This window comes from Poecilia mexicana, unplaced genomic scaffold (genome assembly GCF_051168715.1).
Source record: "Poecilia mexicana isolate PSO_F unplaced genomic scaffold, ASM5116871v1 scaffold_17, whole genome shotgun sequence".
Classification (NCBI taxonomy): domain Eukaryota; kingdom Metazoa; phylum Chordata; class Actinopteri; order Cyprinodontiformes; family Poeciliidae; genus Poecilia; species Poecilia mexicana.
In genome coordinates, this window is record NW_028263386.1 from 19778375 (window position 1) to 19794658 (window position 16284).

General features: G+C 39.5%; 2 protein-coding genes across 2 annotated transcripts; both read left to right on the forward strand.

Moving 5' to 3' along the window:
* The first annotated feature begins 1530 nt into the window (after positions 1 to 1530).
* pdca (phosducin a) lies at positions 1531 to 5568 on the forward strand. Its single transcript, XM_014991053.2, has 6 exons — positions 1531 to 1923; positions 3274 to 3331; positions 3596 to 3732; positions 3804 to 4023; positions 4120 to 4232; positions 5096 to 5568. Exons 2-6 carry the CDS (start codon positions 3286 to 3288, stop codon positions 5282 to 5284), a joined length of 705 nt encoding a protein of 234 aa, XP_014846539.2. The 5' UTR covers positions 1531 to 1923; positions 3274 to 3285; the 3' UTR covers positions 5285 to 5568.
* Positions 5569 to 5832: 264 nt separating this feature from the next.
* LOC106920189 (kinesin-associated protein 3-like) lies at positions 5833 to 15694 on the forward strand. The gene is made up of 20 exons (XM_014991052.2): positions 5833 to 6016; positions 7381 to 7512; positions 7879 to 8036; positions 8157 to 8218; positions 8353 to 8494; positions 9091 to 9190; positions 9272 to 9396; positions 9537 to 9635; positions 10229 to 10407; positions 10634 to 10796; positions 10880 to 10980; positions 11068 to 11176; positions 11275 to 11387; positions 11497 to 11662; positions 12147 to 12272; positions 12706 to 12804; positions 12930 to 13015; positions 13556 to 13712; positions 13819 to 13903; positions 14357 to 15694. The coding sequence occupies exons 1-20, from the start codon at positions 5988 to 5990 to the stop codon at positions 14457 to 14459; spliced, it is 2334 nt and encodes a 777-aa protein (XP_014846538.1). The 5' UTR covers positions 5833 to 5987; the 3' UTR covers positions 14460 to 15694.
* Positions 15695 to 16284: the final 590 nt, after the last annotated feature.

Here is a 16284-nt window from a genome sequence, read left to right on the forward strand (position 1 = left end):
AATGTGCAATTAATTCATTTTAATGTATTTTACATAAATTGCATTACTTCACATGTATCAAGTTTTTCATTTTACTCAGTAGTTTCACCACCTTCAGTTTTGTGTCAACTCCGTCATGCACTGTCAACTAACTAACTACAACTAACTAACTAACTCCGTCAGATGGACTTTTTGTTGCTTTTTGTTTTAAATATTTTTTTTGTTTATTTCTTGAGAAGCATGTGTCTGTAAAATGAGTATTAATAGGGTATTTTAAAAATAATTTTATATTTATTTTTGTCAGATGATAATGACAAAGTTCTGGGTCAGGTCGATTAAAAATGTAATTAAAAAAAAAATGTTGCAACTGGGAGCCTGCACCTTAGCATCTTTACATTTCCAAAACATTATTTGTCATATTTGCATACATAAAGTTGAGAAATAATAATAAAAAAAAAATATGGGAAAATTAAAACCCATTTTGTCCCTATTCTCAAGAATCACTGTTTCGGTTTATTTGTTTAGCTTTCTGACTGTGATGCTAATCCGGGTGAGTGTTGGTAATTGAGCGCTGCTTTACCTGCTTTACGGGCCGCTCCGTATGTCCTTTTGTTCCTGCATTAAGCCTCGATACAGCCGAACTCCGTCAAGTGCTTGTTTTTTAAATGCCATATTATATTCGTTGTGTTGATGTATTATGACCTGCCTCACACAATTTTCCGCCGCAACACGCAAACTTCCCCGTTCACTCAGAGCGTTCAAGTTCCACACGACAGGATTTGTTGCTGCGCGATTGCGCAGTGTGAAGGAAAGAGGAAATACGCTGCACACTCAGGCTGCGAAGTGAGATAAAGGTGATCGTTTTGGTGATCGGTAACAAGAGATCGTGATCGGCGATCACCGATCATACACTTTTTCACGAAAATCGGCCGATTATGATCGGTGGCTAGCAGTTTTACAAATCTTTTTCATTACATTACCAAGGCACATTAAAACAAACCTTTATCTTGGCTTTTTTATATTCTTCCTCTTTTCTCCCTCCCTGAATTATAAGTCATTTTTTGAGACATTGTTTTACTAACTTAACTTGTGACCACCGGAGCTTTGGACGTTTGGATGCTCTGCTCATTGCACTGCAGCTGGGTCCAAGAGCATTTTTTTTTCTTTTTATCCATAAAATAATGATTTTTACATCCATTATCAAATATATATTATTGTAAAAACAAATCGGTTCATAGTGAAATTGTATGTTTTTGATATTATAATGACATAGAAATTATTACTAAAAATCAGCTCCACTGAGATGGCCCCTAAGTGGCCCGGGGGTTTTAAGCGGCTGCTTAGTTTGCTTTGCCTTGGGTCAAGACAAGTAAGGTGTAGCCACATTTTTGACAGGTTCAAAACTAAGAAAAAATCACTTTCCATTAAGGCAACATTGACTTGTAAATGATTCGCAATCTAGTAAAGATAAACATCTTTATCTGAAGAAGACACAATTTTGTCTGTCAAGGACTTTAACTGGAGTTTGTCCCCTAAGCCTTTGTCAAAGTCCACACAGTTCCTGTTTGAAAACCTTCCAAAATGACTAAATTAAAACAACTCTGCAAAGTAGATCGGTCTAAAACTCATCAACACCCACTATCAATGATCACAGATGCTTAACAGCCATTGCTTTTCCAGATGTTAGTATTTTACTCTTTAATTGGGGTTAGATAATTAGCCCATAAAACTGCACCTGTATTATACCTAATCATATTAGACTGTATGTTAAAGTGACAGGGATGATGAAGATGACGGGGAAGAGAAAGCTTATTCACTCATCTCTGTCCCCACCCTCTGACCAGCTTGTTGTTGCCCTCACTCCTAAGCATTGGCTGGGCAGTAAATACTTGGACTGAGAGGAGAAAAGAAACTGACTCAACAGACTGAGACCAATAATACAAAGTAAGTCATATTAGAACTATATTCCTGCTTTAAAAATTGTGCCGCAGGTTTTATTTTAAACTATTAGCACCGTCACTTATATTTATAACGTTATATTCAGCAAAAAAAAAAAAAAAATCACTTTCGTTAAGTTTCTTTGCAGGGTTTATTTTGCCATTAAGTTGTTGTGCATCAGTCATTTCTTGCACAGAAGAAATGTTTCTTCTTTCACTTGCACATGATAAAATGCATATATATATTGTATCCTTCAAACTAATGGGCTTTACCGGTTTTCTGACTGGTGCAGATTAGGACTCAGTAGTCATCAACAGCTCAGCTGAATCAGCATCTTTCTGTGTCTTCTTTTGTGCATGTAAAGGGTTTCAGTTTTGAGTGGGTGGAACACGAGTACTGACTCTACAGTCAGTTTTTTTTTTCTTTTAAATAATAATGTTACTGATGCAAGTTATTTTTGAAATGTTTACAAATAAAGACCATGTGCAGGAAATAATCTTAATATGACGTTTAGTCATTAAGGAGGCATAAAAAACTATACAGTCTCTTAAATTAGTCAATATTTTGTGAGCAGGAAGAACTCACACTGTTTCAAATGTGCTTCTTAAATGAACTCAATCTAATTGAATAAAATATTTCTGTCACTGGTTTCTAATGGAATCATTTGAGTTTGCATCAACACAACAAATTGATCTTCATATGAAAATACAAACACGTCATAGCACATACACGCACATACATAAGAAGATGTCCTCAGAATGCGCGCATGTCATACTGGTAATCTCAGTCTAATCTGATAAGCATACCTCAGCCTGGTTCATGGTAACTGCTTGTGACAACAGGATGTCTGATTCCATTGGTTTGTGCATCATGAGAGAAGAAATACTGTATATTTTCAAGGTTAATTGTTAGCTTCACTCTATTTTAGCCTTACCCTAAAATAACCCTAACCCCTATTTTACTTTATGTTATTGTTTGTATTTGCATAGACATACTGGTGGAAATTTGATGAAAAACATTAAATGTGAATTATCATAGCACAAAAAGTAGATAGAAAATAACACAATTTCATAACAGGATTAATCATCAAGCCCAGTTTCTATTTTGCAGATTTAAGCAAGCCTAAATTAGCGATGAATTACGCAGCTGAAGTGGAACATTATGCTGATTATACATAAATTAAGAGAAAAAAGGAATGGGAGATGGGAAAATACAATAAAAATCTGTTTCAATAATTAATACATTGCCAAAAAAATAGTCTTATTTATATTTTTGTTGCTTGTGTTTGTGTTTAATTGTTGTGAAGTGGTTAGCATGTGGTACGGACCAGGTTTTTAATTGTTTTGTTTATTGCAGGCCACTTGAAGGATGTCGTCTCTCCAAGAAGAAGAAGAGCTACCCGCAAATCACACAGGTCAGAGAAATACCAGATAAGCACTAAAGACCTGCACAGCTGTGCATGAAAAAGTATCTCCATTAATGCTTGAATTTTGCAGTAGCTTTTTGTACATCTATTTACACTTCCCACTTTGACACAGGCTGCTGTACCCTCTGAGTGAGCTTTGAAATTTGAACTCCAAATTAAAGTCTGCGCATATCTAAAGAAGTGAACATATTTTAGGTTTTTCTTGTGTGTTAGAAGTCATGTTTGTGGATGTACGTATTTGCATGCCTCCAGGCCCAAAAGGTGTAATCAACGACTGGCGGAGATACAAACTGGACAGTGTGGATCAGACTGTCCCTCAAAAAAAGCGAGAGCTGCTGAGACAGATGTCTAATCCTCGAGACGACGACAAGGAGAGGCAGAACAGAAAGGTATCCCACTAAGCCTCAGATGCTCACATCGAATGAATTCCACTGCAAATGATACACGTCTTCAACTTCAGATGAGCGCGCAGGAGTACGAGCTGATCCAAGAGGAGGATGAGGGTTGCCTGAAGCGCTACAGGAAACAGTGCATGCAGGAAATGCACGAGCGCCTCAGCTTTGGTCCCAAGTTTGAATGCGTCCATGAGCTGGAGAGCGGAGAAGCCTTCCTGGAGGTGATAGAGAAGGAGCATCGTTTGACCCTGGTTGTGGTCCACATCTACCAGCATGGTGTCAAAGGTTAGCGTTTTCAGGAAGCTCATTAAGAACACGGTTTGCTTTCTCAGCATAGCGCCTATGAAATCCAACCACACGGTGTTACGTGTCCTTTGGCAGGCTGTGAGCAGATGAACTCCTGTCTGGACTGTCTGTCTTCCGAGTACCCCACCGTCAAGTTCTGTCGCATTGACGCCGTGGCAACAGGGGCTGCAGAACGCTTCTCTTCTGAGGTCAGTTCACTGATTTAAAAAACAACAACAAATAACAACAACAAATAATACTAAGAAGAATAACTTAGATTGCTACAATAGCCTCCAAATGGAAAGTGGTATTAGCTAAATCTGTCCCCCTTGACATTTTTCAATTTCATCCAAGTTACAGCAAATTTCAATGTGGTTTATTTGGGATTTTCTAAGATAGCCCAACACATTGTTTGTCGTGTTTGTAAAGAGGAATCATGCTTTACATATAAAAATCAAAACAGAGATTTGTATTCAAATCTTTTGGGCTATGTCTCTACCACCTTTCACATCTACAGATTGAAATTTCTACCTGTTTCTATTTCTAAAGCATCTTGAACTCATTGAGATTGGACAGAAAACATCTGTAAACATCAATTTCATCAACTGGAGTAAGGTCTGGACTTTGACTGGGCCATTCTAGTGCATCAGTATGATTTGATGTAAATCATTCCTTTATAGTTAGTATATTTGTTTAGGGTTGTTGTCCTGCTGATGGAGTGTTCAGTGTAATGTGTAGTGTTTGTTTTTCTACCACATGTAGTGCTTTTGTATGTTGACCAAAACATTTTATTTTAGTTTCAGGCCCTTGCCAGGATATCTGCAGTAATTTTGAGATTATTAAGATAAATCTGAAAACACCTGGTTGTATGTAGGAGTATCACGTTAAAAGTGACCTGAATACAAATGTGTGCCATACTGTTCATGTTATTACTGGTAGAAAATGTTGAAAATAATCCATCCATTTCCACTTTACAATTACAATTCTCTCACCCACAAACTATGACATGTTGATAAACCATAAATACTTAAATCTGTTAACCCACTTTGCATATCCTTGTTCGTGTATCCAGGTTCTTCCCACTCTGCTGGTTTACAAAGCTGGTGAATTACTGGGAAATTTCTTGGCCATCACCAAAAACTTCAATGAGGAGTTCTTTGCGACAGATGTGGAAGGATTTCTCAATGAATACGGCCTCCTACCTGAAAAGGAGTTCAGCGCATGTGCTGCTGATGAAGATGATGCAGGGGAAGTGGAGTAAAGGAGGGAAAAAAAAGTAAATCCTGTTAAAGCAAAAGAAGGGAAGCGGGTGGGACGGAAACCTGAGAAAGAGAAAAAACAAGAAGAGGAGGATAAAGGAGTGTAGAGGGGAAGAAAATCAGAGCTGGGGAATAAAGTATAAATATATTAAACATATAATAGTAAATATCCAGCAGCACCCTGCAAAATCTGACTGAATTTAGAAGCAGCTAGATGTAAACTTGAGGGTGTGAGGAATATAAAAATCTTATCATTATACTACAATAAAAAAGATTTTCAGTTCTTTTTGCTTGTGTGGTTGTTTTTTTTTCTAGTTGTGACTGCAGATTAGAAGAAATAATTTTAATACTTGTCACTTTCAAGAAGATAAAAGACGAGAAAATATGTTAAACGTTTATTTAACCCTATTTATTAACTGCAAGTTAGCATTTTAAGAAAAAGGACTTGAAGGATACAATGAGTTGATTCATTCCTATACTTGTTTATTCAGCACTTCTGCTATTCTGCCTCCTCCGCAGTAGGTGGCGGTATCGTTTCTTCAACGTCAAATTTAAACAGAAGAAGACGAACGTATTTTTCTCTGTTGACAGCGGTATCAGTGGGCAGCTGGCCGATTGATGAAGTCGTGATTTATTAGGGAATATATCAGATGTGGTCAAACTATTACCATAATTAAAAAACTTAAAACTATAAAGTGGGAGAAAATGCAGGATGACGCGCGGTACCTCAAACGGTAAGTAGCAGTAGAACTCAAAACTGACTTATTTTAATCGTTTTTTTTATGTCAACATAATGTGATCAATAATCTGTTTTCTTCGAAGATATAGCAACTGTAACTACCGATGAAATGTACCTGAAGTAGGCTAGTTTTGTGTGAAGTTTTTTTTTTTTTTTCTTAGTTTTGCTTCGTTGTCTGCTTGGTTACGTTTCTGTGCATTTTACGGATAGCTGTTGTAATTTAACCATTGTTGTCATTCGGCATACATTAAATCCATCTTTTTAGGGACGTACTTGAAGCATGTTTTACGCAGGATAAGTTCTTTTTCCGCAGTTTCCTCTCATCAACACCTCGTCTGTGCTAGCGCTGCTTGTCAGCCGATGTAAAACATGAGCTTTTCCTTTCAAATTAGTTCAAGGATCGGCTTTAAGTAATCTACAATATAAACACCAGCTCTGTAAAAGCCTTCTGAAAATACCATCCAGTGCTATATCGTGTAATACAGCTTTAATAACATTTTGTAAACCGGTCTGAAATTGAGGAAATGCCTGGTCAATTAAATCTGGGTCAGAGCTAAGCTAGCTAAAAGCTTCAGTGAAAAAAACCGGCTAACTGAAAAGCTAATAAATTGTGTCTGTGTGTACTTACGTCATAGTTAATTAATGCATTGAGTTCAGCTAATTGTTAATATGTAGCTCGAATGTTTTGTCATTTAGCCATCCATCCATTGTATGCTGCTGTCTGGGTGTGTCTCCCTGTGGGAGCTGAGATGGTATTTGCTGATGGATGAAAATAAGACATTACTTTAAGCAGACTCTTAGAGAACATGATATTACATATTAAATTATCGATCTATCTATGCGTGTCTAGAAGAAAGATGTAAGTAAACACATAAGACGTGAAAAAATGCTGATTTTCATGTGATTAATGGACACATCCAAAATCTTTAATAGAGTTCATCATTATAAATTGTTAATTAAAGTGCGAAGGGAATGGATTCATTTATCTGACTCAAACTTTGCCACTTATGTTGGGGAGTTTTTGTATCTACTGGTGTCATACCAAGACGAATATTTGTGTGTGTGTGCGCGTGTGTTACAGTATTTCTTGAAATGTGTATCTTTCTGTTAAAGTAATAATTGCAAGACTAAAATAAATCTGAAATGTTTTCACGCCCCACGGCAACAGAGCTATCAAGTCTGTTGCCTGAAATAAACCAAAAATGCTATAAATAAATCTCATTGTTGCTTTCTTTGCAGCTAGCAGCTTATCATAATGGGAACTAACTGTTCTGTTTAATTCTAAGTTTAACATCTTACGTCCGTAAACTGATTTCAAGATGTTTAAAACGTGAGTTGTTTGTTCATTATCACCCGCAGTAAAGTGACTGCAGGCAGTTTGGACGTCCACCCCACAGAGAAGGCCCTGGTGGTCCACTATGAGGTGGAAGCGTCCATTCTGGGAGAAGACGGAGGTCCGATGCTGGGGGAACGCAAGGAGGGGCAGAAAATGTGAGCGAGCGTCTGGTTTTCATCAATAACAGCCCGTCATTTGCTGTCTTATTTGGTGTCGTGAGATGTATTCAAATGAAAATGATCAGCAAGGATCTTGCAGGACATTTTCTCGGCTTTGCTCCCACGTCACACAATGTTTAATTGTTGAATTTTACACGTGCCGGTAGTCATTTAGCCATTTTAATTCCTTCAAAGAAAATTCAAACGGTCCAAAATAGAACTTATAGCTGGTCCGAGCTTAAAGAAAACCGGAAAAATCAGCACAGGCCAATAAACGCCTAAGATCAATAGATTCTTCACATAAGTGTTTACTTCAATCTTTTCTCTGCCAACCTCCACTTTCTCCTCTTTTCCCCCCTGCAGTGTCCGTGTGAAAAGCCTCTCTCCCACTACAGATGTGGCAGCTTTGGCCAGGAAAGTGGTGGAGGAGTGTAAGCTCATCCCCATGTCCCGTTTGCCCCAGGTGGAGCAGCTGCTCTACTATCTGCAGAACAGGAAATCCTCCCCAATGGATGGGAAAGGTGAGATGGACATTACTGCTCTCCTCCTGCTCTGGTGATGAATTTATACGTCCGTTTCAGTTTTGCACTCACTGACATTAGATATAGTTTGGTTCTCACCATTTTTTCCCCCCTGATCAGTGGAGAAGAAAGAGAAAAGAGCAGTGAAGCCCAAAGACCTGACACCGTTTGAAGGAATGGAGGTACAACAACATTAACGTTTACTAAATGTGTCAGTGCTTCTGAAAATGATTGGGCTCTAGAAAAGTGTTTTTAATGTTTTGTTATAAAACCTTCTAAGTCTGTCGGTTTCTCTTCTTTTATTATTTGTGTCTAGTTAAACGAGGAAGCCTCTATAACCAGAATAGAAGAGTATGTTGAGCTGCTCTACGAAGGCATCCCAGAGAAGATCAGAGGCTCCGCTCTGATTTTGCAGCTCGCCCGCAACCCCGACAACCTGGAGGAGCTGCTACATAACGGTACATTATCATCCTACCAAACCGTTGCTATGGAGACATGGTTACCCGAGGATGTCCCCTTTAGCTTCAGTTATTTTTAGATTTCTTTTTTTTTTCCCCTCCTCCCTTACCGTCTTGCTCACAGTTCGAGTCAGACTTACTATCAATTACCGTTGATTTGGGTCAATTTACTCAAGCTGCCGTTTTCTTGAATGATATTTTCTCTTTCCCGCGTTGAGTTGCTAAGGGAAATGGGCCGTTGTGTCATATTCATGCCACAAGAAAACAGGAAAATGTTGATTACTGATGAAATATTTGTAATCATCCTGATCAAAAGATAAAAGTTTGTAATTAATTACGAACATCTTTCTTTTGAGTTTATCTTAGAGAAATTATTAAGGATGCTAATTATTGTTACACCCATGCTTTTATTAAAAACAATATTTTTCTTCCTAAACTGAATAAATGTACTAAAGTTAAGTCCCAAATGTAAAATATTAGTTTTTTTTCTTACTGAGAGTTTCCATAATTGTGCTGCAGGTGCTGCTATTTTTTTTTTCTATTGTGGTAGAAAACATGAGGTTGTTTAGCATGAACATGGCCTTGTGTCGCTACAGAAGCCGCTCTGGGAGCTCTGGCCCGAGTTCTGAGGGAGGACTGGAAGCAGAGTGTCGACTTGGCAACCATCATCATTTACATCTTCTTCTGCTTCTCCAGGTAACCCTAAACGCAAGCTTAGACATTTTCCTTGAGTAAGTCCGACCTCACTGTTTGACCTCGCCGCGTCTTGTGCTGCAGTTTCTCTCAGTTTCACGCCGTGGTGAGTCACTATAAAATCGGGGCGTTGTGTATGAGCGTGGTAGAACACGAGCTGAAGAGGTACGACGTGTGGCGCGAGGAGCTGCGCAAGAAAAGCAAGGCTTATATCCTTTATTTTCTTCTCTCTTTTTTTTTAACGCGATCATCCACCGCTACAGTTTGAGCGGTCTGTCTCCTCTCTTGTGTGGTCTGTTTGGCTTACATGACACTTTTGTTCCTTAATGTGGCTTTTTTTTTTTTTCACGTGAGTCAGCACCAGAAAACGGCTCGCTAAGAAGAGATCAGGACAAAGCTCTGAGGAAATACCACGGCCTTCTGGCTAAGCAGGAGCAGCTTCTCAGAGGTTAAATAAAATCATTAAGATCACTTTTTTCTTTACTGTTGACGTGAGAAGTGTGTTGATGTACAAGCGCCTTTCAAAAGTTTTCGTAGTTTTGTTTTTATTTTTTCACATTTTGCTTTGTTCCGGCCACAAACTTCAATGCATTTGTTTACGATTTTATGTGACGGAGCAACACAGGTTTGGGTATAAATGCAAATAGAAAAAAATGCTCATTTTTAAATATATAAAAATAAAAAGAATGAGCAAAAAATTCAGAATTTACATTGGCAAACCTGGTAGAGACTTGCCTCAAAAGACTTCCAGCTGCAGTTGCAGGGAACGGGCACCACTCTTGTAGCATTTTTGTTTGTAAAACAGTTTGAAAACCAGTATTTTACATTCCCTTTGCAAGTTTGCACTGCTTTATGTTGATCTGCCACATGAAATAATACATAGCAATTCATCGTTTTAAAGTGAAAAAGTATGGAAAGGTTCACGGTATGATTAGCTTAAAATTGAGATGAAAGGAAGCTATCTCATTCGTCAGCATTTGGCCAGTTTGCTTTTATTTTTTTTCCCCCTGCTCATTTTCCTCTTTCCCTCCTACCTGCCAGTATCTCTCTACCTCCTGCTGAATCTCGCTGAAGACACGAGGACGGAGCTGAAGATGAGGAATAAGAACATCGTGGGGCTGCTGGTCCGGGTTCTCGAGCGCGACGACGAGGAGCTGTTGGTGCTGGTGGTTTCGTTTCTGAAAAAGCTGTCCATCTTCCTGGAGAACAAGAATGACATGGTGAGCCCAGGCCTGCACTGTAGAACAGATCCGACCTGTTCACCCCAGTTTGCACGTCGCATTTAAACATGAATTTTCCAACGGTGCCCTCTTGAAATGAGTTTTTGTGATTCACTTGTCTTTATACTCCTACATATTTTTGATCATTTTTACACCACATTTTTTAAAACCTATCTTTAGGATTTGAATACAGAAGCGCTAGACTGCTTGCGTTTTATTTTCGCAGGCTGAGCTCGACACCGTGGAGCGCCTGGCGCGTCTGGTTCCCTGTGAGCACGAGGATTTGCTAAACCTCACTCTCCGCTTGCTGCTCAACCTCTCTTTTGACTCGGGACTCAGAGCCAAGATGGTGGAAGTCGGGCTCTTGCCCAAGCTGACGTCGCTGCTGGGTAACGACCGACTCGATCTGCAGCCGTCCGCAGTACGGTGAGCTGCGCTCAGAGTCCAAACCGTGTGTTCCTTCGTCGCGCAGGTGACGAGAGCAATCGGCAGGTGGTGATGCGCATCCTGTACCACGTCAGCATGGACGACCGCTTCAAAGGCATGTTTGTTTACACCGACTGCATACCTCAGGTACAGTGGCCTCCATTTACCTTTAAAGCGACGGACTCTTTCTAGTAGGAACAAGCTAAGTTTCTGTGCGTTTGTGTCCGGATGTAGCTGATGCAGATGCTGTACGACCACGGGGGCGAGGAAATAGAGGCGGAGCTCATCTCCATCTGCATCAACTTGGCTGCCAACAAAAGGAACGCACAGCTCATGTGTGAAGGTAAGTCACGTTCAGCAGGAGCGTTTCGTTTTTTTATCTGCGGAGGCGGCTTGTGGAGGAGAGGCCCGTTCGGACCGGTTTTGTTCTGCGTTTTGAAGGAAACGGGCTGAAGATGTTAATGAAGAGAGCTCTGAAAACAAAAGACTGCCTTGTGATGAAGATGATCAGAAACATCTCCCAGCACGACGGCCCAACCAAGCCGCTGTTCATTGTAAGTTTTGGCGTACGTTGTGAGAAAACAAAATCGCCACTTCTCACGGCTGATGGCGTAAATCTTTTTGTGACGGATCTTCTCGAGTTGGGACGTTTTCCCTTTTCAGGACTACGTCGGCGACCTGGCGGCAGAGATCCGTACCGAGGAAGAGGAGGAGTGGGTGCTGGAGTGTCTGGGCACGCTGGCCAACCTGACTATCCCTGACCTCGACTGGGAGTTGGTGCTGAAGGAGTACAACTTGGTGCCTTTTCTCAAGGACAAACTTAAACCAGGTACTAAATAGATGGAGGAATTGCTCTCGGACATTATCGTTTTATTTCCGTTGATGGAAATGTGACTAAAGCTGTGGTCTAGCTTGTAAATTTTTTTCCTACAACTCTTGAACACAATCCTTCGAAGGCTGCAGTTGTTACTGTTGCTTGTGCACACTTTTTCCTTCCAGCTAACCTTCCACTAAAATGCTTACATCCAGCATTGTGCGAACTACAAGCTTGTTTAGAAATGGCCTTTTGTAGCTCTTTGTGAACAGTCTGCTAATCAAGTTAACAGGTTACCTATGATGGTGCAGGTCATAAAATATTATTTAAACATTAAAAACTCTCTTCTTATTTTTTTTTCTTCTTAGAATTGTCTCCAAAACTGAATTTTTTTGATCATAAAATCTAAATATCTCTTTGCTTTGTTTCTATTTTGTTTTATGAATTGATTTTGTGTTGAGTTGAGAACCTCCCATGCTAACATTACTTTGCGTTTCAGGTTCGGCAGAGGACGACCTCATCCTGGAGGTGGTCATAATGATCGGGACGGTTTCCATAGATGACGCCTGCGCTGCCATGTTGGCCAAATCAGGCATCATCCCTGCCCTTATTGAGCTGCTCAATGGTAAATACAAACACGCGGGGATACACACTGAACGGTTATAGACCATCAATCAGACGTTTTTACACCTTATGCTATTCTCTTTGACAGAGCAGCGTTTTGTTTTGCAACATCACTTAGTTCCCTTCTTCTCACTGATTGCTGTGACTAATGAGATAGTTTTGATCCTTTATAATTTCTCTGCAAACTGTGGCTTTAATTAAAGCAAAAAGCTAATTAGGATGGCTGAACTTTGTTTCATGTTAATCAGATTCACTGTAACCGATGACAAGAGGAATCCAAGAAATCTATATTTTTCAGCTAATTATGTAAAGTATAAATGTACGCCCTGCAAACCTATGCAACTAGGTTGTTCTGGCTTACTTTTATTGTAGTTTTTTGTTTTTACATTACAAAAATATGCAACTGACTCTTATGATCGTGTTTTTTTGCGTAGCTCGCCAGGAGGACGATGAGTTTGTGTGTCAGATCGTGTACGTCTTCTACCAGATGGTGTTTCACCAAGCGACTCGAGACGTCATCATTAAAGACACTCGTATCCTAAACGATAATTATCGACAACAAACCGAAATGCTTTGATGGTTTTTATTATTATTATTATTATTATTATTATTCGAGAAAATGCGATCTTTGTTGTTTTTCCCTTAACCTTTCCCGTAGAGGCTCCAGCTTACCTGATTGATCTGATGCATGACAAGAACGCAGAGATCAGGAAAGTGTGTGACAACACTCTCGACATCGTTGCTGTAAGTCGGACCTCTGCAGACGGCGACCTGCAGGCCGCATCTGGTTTCCATTTGGTAGAAATTCCTGAAAAGAAATCCATATATTTTGCTAACCTTCAGAAAATCCTATAAAAAAAAACAAAAAAAAAAAAAAAAAAACGAAAATTCCTTCAACAGTAAGAATCATGAAGTCAACACTTGGTGGTGTGGAAAACCCACAATGTTTTGTCTCTTGGGCAGTGACACTAGCTAGCTTGACACATACAGCATGTCTTTATCGACACTGACATGCAAAAATGATTGAAAACTGTAAATTTAACCCCTTTTGACAAATATTTATTTTAGCGTCACATCCAAAACGCTAACCCTCTGTGTTTAATCTGCAGTGAGTGCGTTGCGGTATTGCGCGCCTTTTATCGGCCAAAGACGATGTCTGGCCCAGGGAAATATCTTAGTTAGGAAATCTGACCCATATTTGCGTGTACATTTTTAAATAAAGAATAAAAAAAATCCGCTTTGTTGATCTTCTTTAGTATTTAATATGTTTTCTTCATCCACCAGGAGTATGACGCGGAGTGGGGGTATAAGATCCAATCAGAGAAATTTCGTTTCCACAACAACCAGTGGCTGGAGATGGTCGAGAGTCGCCAGGTCGACGAGGCCGAACCGTACCTCTACGACAACGACAACGACAGGACGGATCTGTTCTACAGCGCAGGTATGCGCTTTGCAGAGAATAATGCATGTCGAATAAGATACTCTGCAGTAACTGATACAACCTGCAGCTTGACTGAATCGTTTTTGCTCCCGTCGACCCTTTTCAGATGGAATAACTCCAGGAGACGGCTCAGTTAGCCCGGATTTCTTCAGCGACCTGCAGCCTCAGAATGGAGACTCGCACCATGGCGTGTGAGTTGGCAATCACCAGGAGGGGGCGCTCTCTGCCGTCTTACAAACATGAACAGTCAGAGCAGAACATGGTCAACAAGCTCCCTGTTTTCATGTCAGCGAGTGGGGGGCAGTGTAGTCCACTGCGATGAAAAAATTCAGAGTTGCCAACTTTGGGTTGGAGTTTGGAGCGATTTTTAGCGAGTTGGCTCAGGGTGAGGTCGTCAATATAAGTTTACATTGCGTAGGATTCAGCATGTTAATGATGTTTGTTGAGTTTTGGATTTTTCAAATAAAGATCATTCTGCTCAAGGGTCTAGTTATTACAAAAGTAGGTTCCAGTTTCCTAATGGGCTTTAAAGTTAAAAACTGAATCATTTTGGGCTTAATGTGTTTACTGTAGCCTTAATAAATAGGACGGCTCATTCATCTGCTCATTCCTTCTTATTAAAGCTGTTTGTCTTTCTGTTTCAGGGACGTCAGTGATGTCTTTGACCAGGCCGGCTCTTTGACGGGACGACCAGCCACGGCGTACGGCTTCAGACCGGACGAACAGCCCTTCTATCAGTACTCATAAACTCACTCATTCCCAACCATCCTGCATGCTCATCTCTTCACTGCTTCAACCCGTGTTATCATGACTGAACTTCTTGTAGCTATTTAGAAACTGGCATTATCTACTGTAGGGTAAGGACTAAAACATTAAGTCTAATTCTGCTTTTTATATGTTTTTAGCTTTTTTTATTTATAAAAATATCTTCCTTTGTCTGGTTGTCTTGGCAAATAATTAACAGACAATGGAAGGACACATTTTCAGGTTTGCATGTTTTTAACTATGTAATGGTATTTATTGGTTACTTGAAAGCTACTGAAAATAGAGGGGAAAAAATCAGCCTTTTTGGACTTAAAGTCGATTTGGCTCCTCTAACGCCCAATATCAAGGTTGTCTTATTAGCACTAACATGCGCACGTATTTGACTGTAACTCTTAAAACCGCGTTCAGGAACTTTAGTTTTTAAAAGTTCATAAACAACAGAAACTGAAAACAAAAATGAAACAAAAAAAAAATGAAAAAAAGGCAAACGCAGAAACTTGAATCCTTTTTGGGGGGGGGTTGTACTTTAAAAGTAAAATAACTCAACTTCCCCTGACTCATTTACATTACATGCAGATATGTGTTACATTTCACAAAGGCTGTCACTTGAAATTCCTGGAAACAAACAGTGAAAACGTATCATTTACAGACGTATTTGACACAGACTCTCTTTTACTTGCATATCTAAGAATTTCAGTGAAATATCAGCTGCAGTTAGATGAAAACTGTAAAACTGAAAATCCTAAAATCCTGCTGCTGCCAGTGCACAGCTCTGGTCTGTAAGCATACCTCAAACCACAGCAGTATTGACTTTTCACTACACAGAAACGACGTTCTTGTATCTGCAGAGGAGGCGGGACATATTGGTGTTCATTAATGAAATCATGCTAGTTAGCTGATGCTGCATCCATCACTATAAACGCAGCGGCGCAGTGTCCATGAGAGGAAGCAAGCCCAGTAAGTTTGCCATAAGGACGGTCTGAAACAAAACACTGTCAAAAGTTACTTTAGGCATATTTTTGCACATATCGCTTGAATTCAATGCATGTCTTTGCTTTTTATTAAGAATGTGAATTGTTGTTTTGTTTTTATACCCATTTTCTTTGTGGCTACTGAACAATTGGTGAAGTAGAAATACTGTCTGTCACTATTACTGTCTCCCAACTGGTTCCTTAATAAAACAGACAAAGAAAGATGTGATGCATATCACCAGTAAACTGTTTGGTCTCCTTAATATTTGTTCATTTTGCTTTGATCATGATTGAAATATGATCCAAAAAAATCTTGCTGCATTTTATTGGGATTTTATGTGGCAGAACGAGACAAAGTAGGACATAAATTTGGAAGCAGAAGGTATTTGTATTCAACTCCCTGCGTTCTGGTATCTCTAAATAAAATCCAGATCAATCACTCGCCTCCAGAAATCCGTAAAATAGATTCGACTTGCGTGTAATTTAATCTCCGTATAAATCCAGCCGTTCTTTGAAGTCAGAGTGTTTGTTAGAGATCATTGAAAAAAAAAAAAACACAGCATCATGAAAAACTGAACACAACCTGAATATGCTGTCCGCAGTATGAAACACGGTAGAGGCAGCATCATGCTGTGTGGGACTGGGAAGCCAACTAAAGTTGATAGGAACAAGGCAAGCCTGAAAGAATCTCTATCTCACAAAATTAGTCCGAAAACAATTTCAAAAATAAAATAAATAAAAAGTTAAATTGTTTTAAATGTTATGCTGAATTTCCTTCCTGACTTATATGTAGAAACCCAAACCTCTAACTGCTCAGTTTTTTTTTTTTTACTGTG